Source organism: Phaethon aethereus, assembly GCF_964289735.1.
Source record: "Phaethon aethereus genome assembly, chromosome: 2".
NCBI classification, from domain to species: domain Eukaryota; kingdom Metazoa; phylum Chordata; class Aves; order Phaethontiformes; family Phaethontidae; genus Phaethon; species Phaethon aethereus.
The window spans coordinates 41,439,054-41,454,813 of NC_138582.1; the positions used below are offsets into that span (position 1 = coordinate 41,439,054).

The 15,760-nt window shown below is 34.8% G+C and overlaps 1 protein-coding gene across 1 annotated transcript in view; it reads left to right on the forward strand.

Annotated features, from left to right (window-relative positions):
- The window catches only part of ASPH (aspartate beta-hydroxylase), a gene marked incomplete at its 5' end in the record, with an annotated part of 111,566 nt that overhangs the window by 13,503 nt on the left and 82,303 nt on the right, over positions 1-15,760 (forward strand). The window contains 2 exons of the mRNA XM_081996271.1: positions 5,684-5,833; positions 7,928-7,996. Of these exons, the coding sequence (XP_081852397.1) occupies positions 5,684-5,833; positions 7,928-7,996 (219 nt within the window). The remainder of the gene's footprint in view (positions 1-5,683; positions 5,834-7,927; positions 7,997-15,760) is intronic.

Sequence of the window (15,760 nt, forward strand, 5' to 3'; positions counted from 1 at the left end):
CTGGTGTGTACCCTTCTCCATGTGATAATCCATAATTGCTTGCATGTTACTTCCTAATGCACTGCTGTGGGAAATAATTAGACACATAACAAAAACTTATAAGGCTTGTTGCTTTTAGTTTGGGTTCATAGTTGACATTTCTTTTCCTCTAAGCTTCTTTGCTTGCACTTTGGTAGTGATCTACAGCTGGAATTAATGTTGCTAGTCTTGATTGTCAATTACGCTTTTCTAAAATTAACTAAAATAGCATGGAGTGCATAGTTGTAGCAAAACTAACTTGAAAATATTTTTTAGATTTGAAACAGTGATACAAGTGAAGCATAATAACTTTGAATGTTAGTGAAGCAATTTGAATTGCTTCAAAAAAGAATGAACAGATTAATGTGCAGTCACAGTATTTGAACACAGTAGAACAAGACCTCGCAAGAAGTCTGTGCTGTTGACTTAACTATTCCAATCTTGAATTGTGTTTTAAATATCTATTTGATTTAACCTTTGTTTTTTACAAAACTAACCAAAATTATGTTTTCTGGTATTTTGAACTATAGCATTCAGAGACATACATGTGTAAGCTATATTTTTCAAGGTGTGCATTAATGTTTGTTGTTCATGGGGGTTTATGATCACTTTTGTGGCCCTTTGGTCCATCTTCCTTCTGATGAGTCTGAAGGGTTTCTCCATTTTAGCTGTAGCCTCCCCTTTCAGGAAGGAAGGTGTTTGTCTTTTCTTGGGAATATATGTTCGTACAATCGATTTTTTTTTTTTTTTTTAAAGGCACAAGATAAGGCTGTTGGTACTTGGTTAAAGGTCAACATACATGTGTTAGTTCAGAATGGGAGTGTACATTTGAAATTAGTTTCTGGAGTGTTTCCACTCAATTTGCTTTTATTCGTTGTGCCATTGTCCCTAAATATACTTACTTAGGTTTGAGTGAAATGAAACAGAAAGGTATGCTGCAACCACTTATGGGCATGCTGCCAGCTAAGATCTAGTCCGGAGCAATTCCCCTAAAATACCTGTAATATGGACTTTAGATTCTCAGCATCAGTTGTATGCTCTATGAACCCACTTGTAGTAAGATCTTGTATCTGCAAATGCAGGTGCAGCCGGAGTGAAGTTACAACAAATTGCCTAATCTTAATGCCTGTCAAAACAATATAGATTTTGTATGCAATAGACTACATATAATTGCATGTACAATTGTTTCCCTTAGTAAGGTGTTGATTTCTCTGTATATTTGGTGACTTTTATCCTTTTTTTAAATTTTCCTCCTATCTTGCTCTAAATTGCTTATGCTTCACGTAAGGTACAGAAATGTACTAGTCGGGAGGTCTTTCTTAAAGCATCTTTTCTGTTTGGTGTCTTAAAGTGGCTTTAACAATAGTTAAGATACCTAGTTATGGAATCAACTGCCTCTATTTTCTTTACATCTATTTGAAAAGTCTTAAACTCATCGGGGTGTTATTTATCACTTCTTTTCTCCCTTTAGGAATTTAGAAGTGCATTTGAGATTAGTTGCTGGATGTTAAAACCACAGGAGGTATACGTTGTTTTTCAAAGTAGCTGCAACATTCTACTGTTCACTGCATCTACCTGATGGCTATGTTATTTAAAGAAGTGTGGGGGAGGAAGGGCATAGTGCTAGATCCTAAAGCTTTTATTAGGGTTGCAGTTAATAAGATAGGAGTTTGCTTCTGTCTTCCACCCAAAAGGAGTGGCCTTTTGTTTTAAATGCAGTGGGAAAAGAATAGTTTGCTAAAATTGAAGATGTAAGTAAGTTGAATAGTGTATTAATGGTCTTTTTCCTCTGTTTCTGCCCCTTAAGAAGAAGAGAGTATGCTGATCATTAATCATTTGTGTTAGCTTTAAATTGCACCAGTAGTGTGCATATTGTCAGAATTTAAAGGAGGGGTGAGTCAGGTGAGTTAGTGTTAGTCCTTCCTGAAAAGGGAAGGAAATAAAGCAAAATCAACACCTCTGCTACTTGTAACAAATATGCAGTAGAAATTTTGCCTGGTTTACCTTTATGGCATGTGGTGTATTGCACTCTAGGGAAACAGGCTTTGCTTTGGCAAAACTGTCAGTAACCCTCCTTTGGGTCTGCTAGAAACAAATACGAGGTGTACCAGGGGAACAGTTCTGATCTGAAAATTCTTTGGCAAGAATGCTTGTGGTTGATTTCAAGTAATTCTTTCAGAAGACTCAAAACTACATTTTAGAAATTAACTGCCTTTTATTCTTAAAGTAGCTAGCAATTTTCAAACGATCAGTCTCTACGGGATACTTGGGAAGCCTGTGTGCCAACATGGAGAAAGTTTCTTGGGCGAGGGCCAAGTTAACAAATTCAAGCAGGCAAGCTTTGTGTCCAGACTTGTGTTTCAGTTTATGCTGATGGATTTAATGTCCTTAGAGTTCAGGCACTGAGGCATACATTGCAGCAAAAATACTACAGTATAATGTGCTTGGTTTCATTCGCTGCTGTTTGATGTTGGGGGATTAAGGGGAGGGGAAAGGATCAACTACCCAGGATGCTCTGTGAGGAGGAGTAAGTGAATTTGATTGTCGTCAGAACTAGATTGCCATATGAGTTCTGAAAAGCGTTTAGCTCCTGAGGATAACTGCGCTAAAAATAGATGTGGAGGAGAGGTTTCTCTTGGGTCCAGTTTCGGGTTCCAGCTGAGCTGGCTTTAGGAAACTTGTTTGCTTCTGTTGCGAGACTACAGTGAGGATAAGTCGTTTCTTATTCTGCCTTCAGCGTTAGTTTTTGGAGATATCGACACACTCGCTCTCTCTGTGGAAATCAAGTGCTAATGTTATGGCTGACGACACAGGTATAATCCTAACCTTTTTGTGAACAAATGGAAAATGTGTAGTTGCAAATACCAGCAATGTCTGATTTTGTAATCAGCAAAATAACTGGCTTACTGTGGTATGTTGGTGTTTTCTAGCCAGCTTGCTGTTTGAGTGTGTGTTACAGGCTGCCTTTGTTTCTCTTTGATTAAATGTTCTCTGGAGTAGAGGTATTTCATGATTTTATGGTAGGTGGTTAACTGTAACTTAGTTTTTCTTGAGTAGAGCACACATTGACATGAGAGATATTGTTTTGTCTTCAAATATCTGACTTTAAAGTTATTTTTGGAGTATGTGAAATTACTAGGTGTCTTTAACGTAAGCTGAAGTAAAAGGAAAAAGGTTTTCATACGTTTTTATCTAGGTGTGACTCTTAATGCAGGGTGGGTGAGATATAGGACTCGTAAAGATTTGCCGTGGAGGAATAGAGCACACTTTAAGACTTTCTGATGTCTGCATAAAGACATCTGGTGGTGTAAGCACAGGCTTACCAGAAATGGCAAGTGACCTACTTCTGACAGGCTGGCAGCATGTGCAGGGAAAGGGCTTGAATTGAGAATTAACTGTCTGGAATGAGCTCTGAGCCAGTGTCAGTCCTTGCAATGTTTTGTTCTGACCCTATGTGTAGGGTTATCTGTGCAGACCATAGGTAAATTTTATGTTACATAACTTTCATTTATATTAAAGTGTTGCATGATCAAGCTGCCGTGATTGAATTCTTAGCAGATTTTTTCAAGAGTTTTGAATTTTCCTGTAAGATAAGAAGCCACAGCATAAAAATGTATCTTTGTGACTGTTGTGAATGATATATTTATCTATATCTATCTTAAGAGGCAACTAGCTGTAAACAGTAGCAAACACTAAGGTAAATGAATAAGTAAGATTCTCTTTCCTATTTGCCTCTTCTAATACCTAATTTGCTCTAGAACAAAGTTGTAACCTGGCATAATTTAAGAGGTTTTTAGCCTTAAGGTTTCATCTTAAATATGTACAAAGCTTCCATTGACTGCATTGGATCACAGAAGTAGCTAGGTTCTGCTATTACATAGCATAATTTTTTATTTCTGAATATTAACATTTCCAGCTCAAGTGTACTTGAAATAATTTTCATATACAGTTGATGATATTTCTGAACCTACTGGCACGCACTGCTTGTCTTTGCCTCTATTTTCAGGCTACCTGTACATCTTTCACATGAGAGATGTTATGATAAGTTATGTACATGGACCTTGCACATATGAAATTAGGGTACTGTGGAGTAGCAAGCAATACATGCCTGATATGAGGCTGTCATCTCGGTTTCTCTCTGAATATTATTGGACAGCCTATACCATGGCAACTTCATGTTTAATATAGCAAAGAAACTAAATAGTTGGTATTTGATATTTGTATGGAGTAGTCTTAGTAAAATAATTTTTTTTTAAATAAAATGCTGAGCTGAGTGAGAGCTGATGTGAGGGTTTTTTTATTGGTCTGAACTCTCTATGTAGCACAATGAATGTAATAAAAGGTTAGTTTATTACGGCTGTGAACCCGATGGCAAGCAGGGTCTGAAGGTACTTCTGTATAATACCTATTACAGAAAGAAGTCAGTCAGTCACCAGTCTCTCATTACTCATCTTTCAGAGCTACTCCATTTTATTATAAAAAGCAATCACGTTGATATTTAGCTGTTAAGCGTATTTTTTGTCTTTATCTATGATCACTGTTGATAAATACGTCAAATATTACTTGCAATTAGTATGATAAAGTTAACTGTCTACCTTATTATATTATCATAATATTCATGACAGAGTTCCTAGAGTATTTCAAAACATGTAAGAAGTGGTTTTACTTCAGTAACTAGGACTGAATGTGACCGAACGTGGCTGAACGGGCAAAGGCTCATGCTTAGAAGGAAATAAAGTGGAGTACACTGGTAGACATGAAACTGCAGCCAAATGCCAGCCTTGCAGCAGTAGTATCAAGAGGCAGAAGAGCAGACCTTGAGCTTTGGAGAAAGGCCACAGGCATTTTTTTGGATGCATATTTATTTACTACACGTCTGTCTCTTTCCCTAAAATGATCCTAAAGCAATGGACCGAGCAATTTATGTCTTATCTAGTGGGTGATGCCTATTTGAAACCCTATACCCATATGCTACGTTGAGGTCTGTCTTTTCCCAGTGGTTTGTTTATAACTTACCTTCCATATGTACCGTTATAAATGAAGCTGTGATTTGCGTTTTGCCTCTGTGTCATATTTTTAGTTGGTAGAGAGTGTGAACTTGTGTCTTACCCTTAATATGGTTTAGATTTCAGAGCCTTCTTAAGCTATTTGAATTTTCATGTTGATTCCATGAGCTAATTCAACCAGCTTTGAAACTTGCTTCAGAAGAAACGCTTTTCTTCCAAACTGTTTCCCTCATATTGCCCTCTGGTGGCAGTTTGAGAACTGGTGGCATAAATGCAGAGCAGCTCAAAAATGCTGAGCTCTGTATAAGTACACACTAAAGGGAAGGACGGTTGGGATTTCCAACTAAGTTATTCAGTCAAATTACATGTGGGTTTTTGGTGTTTGGTTGGTGATAGGGCTTTTATTTAAATAATCATCGAGCTTCCCGCCGTAATTCACAGCAATATGAAAAGTAACAGTTAAAGTTAAAAAAACCCACAAAACAAACAAAAAAACCAACAAAACAATAAAACCCCACCAAACCAAATAATAAAAAAAGTGTTACTTAAATGTCTTTTATTCTGTGTAGCCGTGACAAACAAAATTTATAATTATATCCTCAACCATAACTTTCTAACTTTTATCAAATCCATTTTTCCTATTTGCCTTATTTTAACAGAGAGTAAGCATGGAGGAGGCAAGAACGGAAAGAAAGAAGGTCTCTCTGGAAGCTCATTTTTCACCTGGTTTATGGTAATTGCTTTGCTGGGAGTTTGGACATCAGTAGCAGTTGTCTGGTTCGAACTGGTAGATTATGAAGAAGTTCTAGGTAAGAATTTTAAATCTTAAGATGCTTCTAATAATTATTATGATATACATCAAATGGACACCATTTTAAATTTCTAGATAGATGAATTGACTACTGTGGTGTTTGTAAATGACCTACCTGACAAGAATAGGCTATGTAGTTCAAAAAGTACATTTCAATGCTGAATTCTATTATGGTGTTAAAATGGGATTCTCATAAGATTGGAAAAAGTTATTAACATACCACATTTAATAAAGAATTGAAGAAATCTCCAAGCATAGAGCTGGATCTCGTTGTGACATGTATACGGTATTTAACTTGAAATGGCAGCTAAATATGCATTGTTTCAGTATAAGCTCTCAGAAGCTTGCAGCAGTGGTTGAAAGTGGGCAGCTGATGTTACCACTCCCCTGATGGACTGTGTTGCCTATAGTCAGGACAACTGATCAGTCATCGTCTTGTGAATGAGCTGTTGAATGACATCAGTTTTAAGCTTATAACAGTGATAACTGTATCTCAATATGACAATGCTAAGATAGTACCGTTAATATAATATCTAAGGGTGAAAATTAATGTCTCAAGTTTCAAGATATGTGCCCATAGGTAGAGCTATTGTCCCCGATATTGTAGGATTCAACATGCACATTTGCAGCTGCTGGGTTTACAAGCTTTACAGCTTTTCAAATCTGTTGGTACATAATTTTTCGATCTGGACTGATTTTAAGAGAAGCTTCTGGTTTGAAACTTAATTTGGTTTAGTGATGCAAATAATGGTTTCTATATTTTTACCATGCATGCAGCCAAAGCAAAGGATTTCCGTTATAACTTGTCAGAGGTCCTACAAGGTAGGATATTAGAGAAATAAGCTTGCTTTAGCATCCCTTGACTAAAAATTTTGGTTTACTTTTTTGTGTTTTTAATTTTTCAGAGAATTACTATTCTTCTACAATGACATGAAACTCAGTCAATTCATATCTGTCTCATTCTTCCTGGTTTTGAAGATGATACAATTCTTATTGCTAGAGAATTACATTTATTCCACCAGTCTCTTGTGTTTGACCATAAACTGATAAAGATCCTTTCTAATTGATTTCTTCCGTACAGTGGTAATGGAGTTATTTTTGTCTATTCTAGACCCAAGTCTGAACTTTTTCTTCCACAAAGCTGTTTACTAATTTTCTAAGTACCATGTTAAGAACTATATTTCTTTTATTTTAATGGCAATTGAGTTCTGCCTCCATTTAGAGAAGGACAGGTGTAATAATAAACTGGCAAACTCGAAGGATTTAGAGTTCTTCTGCAAACAATGTGCAGAGTTTCAGTCCTATTAAAAGTTATGTCTGAATTTTATCAAAGCTAATTAGATAGTGCTCTACTCGCTTGGTGATCCCAGGACACTTCAAATCCTGATACCATGTTTCTATGCTAAAAATTCTTTTTGAATAGAAACTGGGTTCTACTTTTGCATATACTTAGGGCTGGTAGAGGTGCAGTTTGAAAAAGAACAGTGAGAAGTCTGTGTTAGTCACCCATAAAAAGATGGTCAACTTTTTTTGCCTGTAGTGAATGTTATACAGGTGTTGATAAAATTATGAATGTTTTTCCTTTGTCCAGGAAGTAGGTTGCTTACCTTCTCTTAACTTGGCACTGAAAATTATATACCCATCTTTTTTTTTTTCTAAGAATTTAGAAGGGCAAGAAGCATATAATCAGAAAATAAATGGTGATTATTTGATTAGTTCGTGTTTTGTTATTTCTTTTTCCCTCAAATGTGTTGAACATTCCTTGTAAACTTAAATTTTACTCTAAGCAAAGCATGTTCACATAAAGTGCATCACTTAATTACAGATTTGTTTTAAATCTGTGAGCACCAAAGTAAGCGTGTGGAACTAACTTGTGTGCAGTGAAGTCTAGGAAATGCAGAAAGAAACTTAAAATATTTGTAATATTTTCCAGGATATTTAAAATGTGGTTAAGAAGGGTATGGCTAAATCATTACAAATAATATGGTAACAACCTAGCATTGACAGTCAACCATTGCACATTAAAAGCACTGTGCTGGAAACAAACTGCTGAATCCCTAATTCTCCATTCTTCCTCTCTTCGCATTTCTAGGCAAGCTTGGCATATATGATGCTGATGGAGATGGAGATTTTGATGTGGAAGATGCTAAAGTATTGCTAGGCAAGTACAAACACAGGTGGATTAATATATATAGTTCAGTTGTCATGTTCATGTTTGTTTTTTGTTTAATGTTAAAACAATACTTCTGTTTTTTCCTAATTGGTGAACTTAAATTGATTTAATTGTGGTGGGGTTTTTTCTTCATTCAAGTTGTAGGATTGTGTGTGCAACTCGTGGCAAGTTGTGTTCTTTTTCTCCTAATATAGCAGCGTAAGTGGAAAGCATTTAATTACTTACAGGATGATTTTAAAGTTAGGTGGTTGATGCTGCTGTACTGACTGTTGAAAGATGGTTGTGATTATTAATAAATTTATGAGATGCAGGGCTTAAGATGCTTCAAGAGTTAAAACATTGTTTATATTAACATGTTAAGCCAGGTCCATTTTAAAATTAATTCAAGCTGGCCTTTGTACTTCATGGGTGACTATTTGTTTAGCATATATTTGTCCTGTCTTTCCTCTCTTCTGAGTTCTCCACAAGTCTGTTAATTTTCTTTTCCCTTCAGAAATCCTACATGACATGGATTTTTTTTTTCTTTGATGTTGAAACATTGGTTTTAAGCTTCTGTTCCTTGTAGTTTGGGAGAATGTCTTTCTGCTCACTATCTATCTTCAAAGGGAAATTTCAATCACTAGATATGTTTTGTGATATTGCCCTTCTACCTACATCTTCTAGCAGTTAAAGCACTACCATGAAACTAGTCAATTATCAGTGGTATAACAATAGTATATTAGGATGTTATGGCTTGGTGTTTGGAACTCATACTCCATAAAAATCAGTTTATCATCAGTTTATTTTTCCCCACTTATGTTTGCAGAAATAAGCAAGTCTTTTTGGGGATTTCATTTGTTTAATCTCTTCATGGTTAAAGAAAACCCATGCAATCAAAATTACTGAACCAGTTTGCAGTGGTGTGAATGTGAGAGGCACTCCAAACAATCTCCAGTGCTCTGAATGACTTCATAGCTACAAATTAGGCGTTAAATATGAATGGTGAATAAGCTAACACTTTGTATAGTTATAACCCTAATCTTTCTCTGTCTGTTACTTAGTGTGTAGAAAGTGGGTATCAATCACTTGTGGGTCATATTAGTTGGATTCAAATTGCCATGGTGGTAGCCAGAAACCTGATGCTGCTTTGTTATATCTCTGTTTTATGCAACCTGATATAGCTGGGAATTCTGCCGGTACATGACAGTGTTTCTATTATAAGATTGTCTTATCATGCATTTAAACTTTATACTTTATATGTGACATTAAAAGGTCACAGATCAAAAGTTGGTTTTACTATTTTTGAATGCTTACTTAGAAATGTGATTTAATCTCCTTTAAGTTTTAAGAGTGTTTTCTGCAGTACAAAGGCAATAGTAAATTTTGAAAAGTTACATGACATTGATAAAAAATTATGAATATAAAAATATTTTTTTACAAACTACCGTATAATAATATTAACTGAAATTCCCAGTAAATTATTGTGTTTGTTTGTATATAACAATTAATATGAACTAAAACAAAACACCACTATGCAGGCTAAAATTACGTATTTGATGCAGAAACTGGAAGACTAGATTCCCCTTTGAGGAATTTGTCTTCCAGAATTAAGTGTTTGTACTAAAGAAAACCAGACAGTAAGCCTGTATGCAACTGCATTAGGGTAATTTTCTAAATACTGAATGCATGGCTCCTTTTATATTTTATTTGTAAGTATTTTGTTAGTACATATGCCATGTTTGAAGCCATGTTGTTTCCTGGAATTTTTCTCTGGGTCAGACTACTGTAACAGCAAGTGGTTTCTCTGCTAATTTAATATTGACTTAAAAAGGAGATACTACTGTTTGATGTTTAATGCTAGGAAGTCATATACTTTTTACCTTCTGTTCTTTAGCTATTATTTAATACTGTATATTGAAATTGTGGCATGTACAGTGTTGTCCACTTCCACAATATTTAGTTTTCACTACAAATGTAACAATTTAATTTGCATGTTAATGATAAATATATTTTTTAGTTAATTTAGTTTTGAGAAATGCTTCTACCAGCATGACTTGGTTTTATATTTCAAAGAATAGTTTAGTAGCTGGTAACTTAGTAGTTTTCTGTACTACTTGGGCAACCTAAATAGAAAAATTAAATTTTATTATTTTATTTCTTGTATGTATACGGTATGATAGGGTCTGTTCTTTTTTTTGTTGAAATCAAAGGAGATTTGATAATTAAGTTCTCTTGAGGTATTTGTGTAATTTTAAAAACAGTGTGCAGGAAGTATGTTCTTCCTCTCTACCATGCACGCCCACCCCTTGCCCAGTAAGGGGAGGGGAGGGGAACCCCACCTAAAACCAGCCAGCCAACCAACCCCAAGTAGTTGTTGAGTTAGTTTTGTATCCGTTTCTAAAAAAACTATCCAGGGTGGAAATGCAAACTTGTTGAAGCTAGTCTGCAGTTAACTTGCAGATTTGTTTTCACAGGTGTTTGTGAGATTCTGTTTACTGAATTCCTTTTGGTAATGGGAAGAGAGGCTTCTCAATCTGCTCCTTTAAGGGCTGCTGTTATCAATAATTCTCTACCCACTTTTTGTCCACTTCACTCTGATTGTTTTTTGAAAGAAGTTACTCTTCTCAGAAGGAGTGTTATACCTCTCTACTTGATAACTGAGTACAGAGAAACGGTGCCTTTAGGTGTATGTATTACCAAAAAATGCATGCATAGGGAGTACTAATGTCTGTTGTAATAGAATCTTTGGAGCCAAGCCACTTTTTATACTTCTAGTCCTTTTTAACAAGCAACAATATCCTGAGAAATTCTACTTGAATGGCTGCAGTACAATTTTGGAGCTGCAGCTACAATCAATATATTGTTGTGCATTTAGTTCAGAGTAGTCCAGTTATGCAGAAAATAGAGGGGAAAAAAAAAAGCCTAGTGTATCAGCAAACAAAGGGTAGTAAACATTAGAATACAAGCTGCTGTAAACCAACTTTTTTTCCCCTGGTTCACCCATAGTAGAAAAAGATGCCAGCAGTCATACAAAGATTGCACATTCTGAAAATCTGTGGTGAGATAATAGAGTTAAAAGAATGTTTTTGTATGTTTCGGCTGTTTAGGATAAGTTTCATAACCTTCTCTATTTTTCTCACATTCTACTGTAGCACCTTCAGGTATTGAAGGCTTGCATTTAAAGGCTTATTCCTGTAAAAGAGATTTTTGCAGGAGAAGAAAGGCTTTGTGTTGTTAAATCAATGTAGGCAAGCCCTCTGCCCCATTGGATGCAGTAACACTGTTGAATAGATAGAGATTTTACTCCCTTGATCACTGTTTGATTTAAATTATAATGTTTAGCCTTCTCTTGAAATAAAGTAGTTATTTCCTGCGAGTCACTGATTTAGCATAGCATGGCTGCATGACTGGGCAGTTCCACTTTTGTCACCAATTTCTGGCACTTCTTACCATGCTTGTGTGCTTATCAGTAGAAGAGTTTTACTTTGAAAAGCAGTTCTTCTAGATTATGGGGATGAATGAAGGCCAAAAATAGTTTGAGTATGAATTAGTTTGGGGTTTTTTAATGCTTTTTAAGAAAGAAAAAATATATATATGAAATAATGTGTTACTTTCTGTAACTCTGCCTTGAAGTGTCTTGTCTTTTTTTTTTTTAATCCTTAGAGTCAAAGGCCATTGTATTAATCTTGGGTAGCTATTGTAAAGAAAGGGTTTGGGGTTTTGTTGTTTGGTGGTTTTTGTGGTAAAAACTATACAATGTATTCTTCAAGTTTCTATGGTTGCCTTTGGTATCCTAATCTTTTCAAAGAAAATATGCTGCTGTACTCAGTGTTACGTTTTATAAAGATAATTGCCCAAAAGTCTTATTCTTGACTTACTGCAAGAACAGGGGCATTTGTATGGTTCTTCATGTGCTTGCAGAAATACTATCTAAAGCCTGGGGTCTTCTGTAACTGGTGTTTTGGGGTTTATTTTGTTTATTTAATTCCAGATTCTGACAGAATAGAATGATACAAACATTTATAATTCTATGTTTATAACTTAGATTTTATGTTGGTTTTGGGTTGTTTTTTTAAATTTTTATTTCAGATTCAGATTTCCATTCTTAAGTAAATTACTTACTTCGGTTTATGTCTTCACATCTTGCTTGGTCCAAATTTTGAAAACAAACTAGAATGATGACTGACTACCGTGCATAAAGTTAAGTCTATAAAATTTAATTTTTATAGAACTAAGCCATGGAAGAAGTTGGAGAGGGATATTTATTATACCTTGATTGCCTCCTGGATTCAATCTGTCATTTTTAAACCTTTGGGCTATCCAGTGAAAAATTAAAGAGAATGGCTGGTCACTCAAGTAGAGGTTCCGGACATCCAGGTACAAGGATGTGGAACATCACGGACTTGGAAATTTCCTCAGAATTATCATTGGTACTTTCACTATGTCCTGTAAGAAAAACATGTTGAAATGCCTTAAATGTCTCTGCCATGAACTCTCTTGAATGTGTCATTAACCTGCACCTAATCTTGCTTTGTGGTCTGCATGTTCATCATGTTCACTTAATTTTGTATCTCAACAACCTGTTTTCAGCCTTAGCCTACTTTTCTGCTTCTCCTTCCAACACAAATGAAGGTTTGTTCTGCTTAGAAGTGGGGGAAATTCCTCTGTCTCCTGGTTTAAAGCTTACCAATAATTGATGTTTATCATTGCTTGGTCATTCTGTTGTACTTTTCCCAGAATTGAGAAGTTGAAATGTTGTTTAGTAATAACTGTAAAACAGTGGATTTTAACAAAAAAAAACCAAACAGGAGGGAAAAAAGAGCGCATTAGTCATGGCTTATTTGTATTTTAAAAACACCGGTTAGATCAGTGGGTCTTATAGCCCAAGATAGCAACTCCTGGTATCAGAGTGTTTAGAGGTGACAAGCTCTTTCTTTACTGCTCTGGACATCTCGACTTTTTAGCTGTCTTTAGCCTGCTTGAGATTTTCTGTGTGACAATATACACACCCTTTATAGTGGCTACCTATTCTATTTGTCTACTGTTTTATATATCTTCAGGTTTGGAATTAATTCCTGAGGATCACGTATATAATGTAGAATATATATCATAGAAAAGATGATTGAGAAGCATGTTAAAAAAACCCAAACAAGAAAATAAACTGCAAAACAGCTCTTCCAGAGTCCTCACTTCTAAGCAAAATCAAAATTCTGCATGGTAGAATAAATGTTACCCTTAACAGTATGTCTGGGACAAGTTTGTTTAAATACTGTTTGCTTTTAAATGTTATTCTCAGCTATAAATTGCAAACTCTCAAATTTGAACATCATGATTTTAAAAAAAAAAAAGGCAAATTGGATGATTTTAAGTAGTGGAGGATTACTGTTATAAAAGTGTCTAAAGGTAAATGCTGCAACAAGAAAACGGAATATAAATGGATTCGGTTTTAGGACTAGGAAGAAGGCAAAGCAAAGCTGCTGCCTTTTTTTAAGATTTTGGCATAATATTGTGCATGTTTATTGTCCAAATTATAGTCTGTACTTTGAAAGATTCAACTTTCTTAACATCTTTCTATTTCCTAGTTAGCATTCCTGTAAAGACTGCTGTCTGTGACATGAGATGTCTTTCACAGATCCTTCTTTTACAATTTCCTCTTTCCACCTAACTGCTGTCTTTTTTTCCCCCCCCCCATCCTCCTTCCCCCTCTCTCTTTCTTTCTTCTATTCTTGTGTAGGCCTGACCAAAGATGGCAGTAATGAAAATATTGATTCCCTTGAGGAAGTCCTTAATATTTTAGCAGAGGAAAGCTCTGATTGGTTTTATGGCTTTCTCTCATTTCTCTATGATGTATTGACTCCTTTTGAAATACTAGAAGAAGAAGACAGCGAAGCTGCAGATGATGTTGATGGTTCGTCACAGAATGAAGGGGTTCAGGGAAAAAAGACTTGTGTTATTTTGGATTTACAGAACCAGTGACTGAGAGACTAATTTGATTGGCTTTTGAAAATGTCCATGAAATCATCAGTCTTAATATAACAGGAATTTATGGCATTGAGGGGAAACTCCCAAATGGACGCTATAAAGATTGAACTAAAGTCAGCCATGCAATGTAGTTTCACTAGTTGAAAGCCTTTCAGTGACTTTTCCATTTTTGTGACAGGACAACAAATACTACATAGTTGTGTAAATATGTAGAATAAAATGTGTATCTGCAGTTGTGTGGTTGGTTTCTGTATGTGCTTCCATTTGTGCATTTTGTGCACAAAGCTAATTGTAATAACCTCTACTGTTAACACTATAACATTTGTCCTTCTAGCAAGCATTAACTGAAGCATTTTGTAACAGCTTTGATTGTATTCTAGCATGACTGCATTATGTAAATACATACTTACATGTTAATCCTTAATATAGACGTGACAATGATAATTCTCTTGTGAAATATGATTTTAATAAATAATTTTGTGTTTCACTGATTTCTCAGATAGATTCTTTTTACCCGTTTAAATAAAAGCACTTAATTTAAAAGTGCTTGAAAACCTTACAGAAGGTTTACATTTATTTCTAAGTTAGCTAACATCTGTTGTATTCGGAAGATATGATGTCACTATATGGTTTATTGCCACTGTTGTGTCTGTTTTCAAGCTAAGTTTTCAGTCATTTTTTTAATACAACAATCGCACCAGAAGGGCTGTTCTAAATTTGTTTGAGTGTTTTTTTTAAGGTGGGCCTTTTATGGAAGCAGGAAGCTGTGATTATGTATTTCTAATGTAATACTGGCTATATTAAAGACTAATTGGAAATTAAAATGTAATGTCTTCTATTCCTTGCTAAATTCAAGAATTTAATGCAGTTTTGCAAATTTGAAACCTTTTCCTGTGAAACTGTTTTGACAGTTGTTTCAAAAATATTTTTCATGAACATGTCTGCTATCATTAAGTTACTAATATAGAAAGAGCAGATTATAACTGTGTTCTGCAGTTTGTATTGGGTACTAAAAGCTGAAAGTCAGCTGTCATTTTAATACAGGAATAGTGTACTCAATCAGATTATGATTTAAATTGTATGAAGTTGTTTATTGTGTTGCCTGCTATGCCTAACTTAGTATCTATTTCCCATATAATGTTTATATTCATGTTTTAATGCTAGTGGATGCAGGCTGAAATTTTAACTTGTTTTTAAATTAAATGAACTTTCACTTGCTTTGGCATGGCAATTTTAAAGCAATTTAACATGGCTGTTTAAAAAAACCCTTTAATTAAATCATCCAACTCCCAAGTTTCTACACAATTTTAAATAGTAATAAAAAAGAAAAAGTGTTAGTGTTAAGCAAGTGAAGTGTTTAAAAAAATATAAAATTGTGAAGTGTTAATACTGCTGCTTAAGATTTACAAATGAAATGGAGCCACATAAACATTAGTCACATTTTCTTACAAATATTTGAGGATTAGTTAAGATTTTGAGGATTTAAACAGTTAACAGCATGTAAATTTAATGGTTTTTAGTATGAGATATATGAAAGGTAAAGCAAAGGGAAAAAAACCCACCATACATTATGAAAAATAAATGGTAGTAGATCTGTGGAATATTACTGAGAAGTTTCTTGCAAAGTGGAATCAACTTGCAAAGTATCTGAACTGTAGGAAGTAAAGCAAGCTTGTTTTGTTTATTTTTTTCCTTTTTCAATTTTAGAAGCAGATTTGAATTAGAAAGAAGTTTCATTGCTATTGTGAGATAATAACTCTCAGTATGAGTTAGAAGAATTGTCCTGGAACA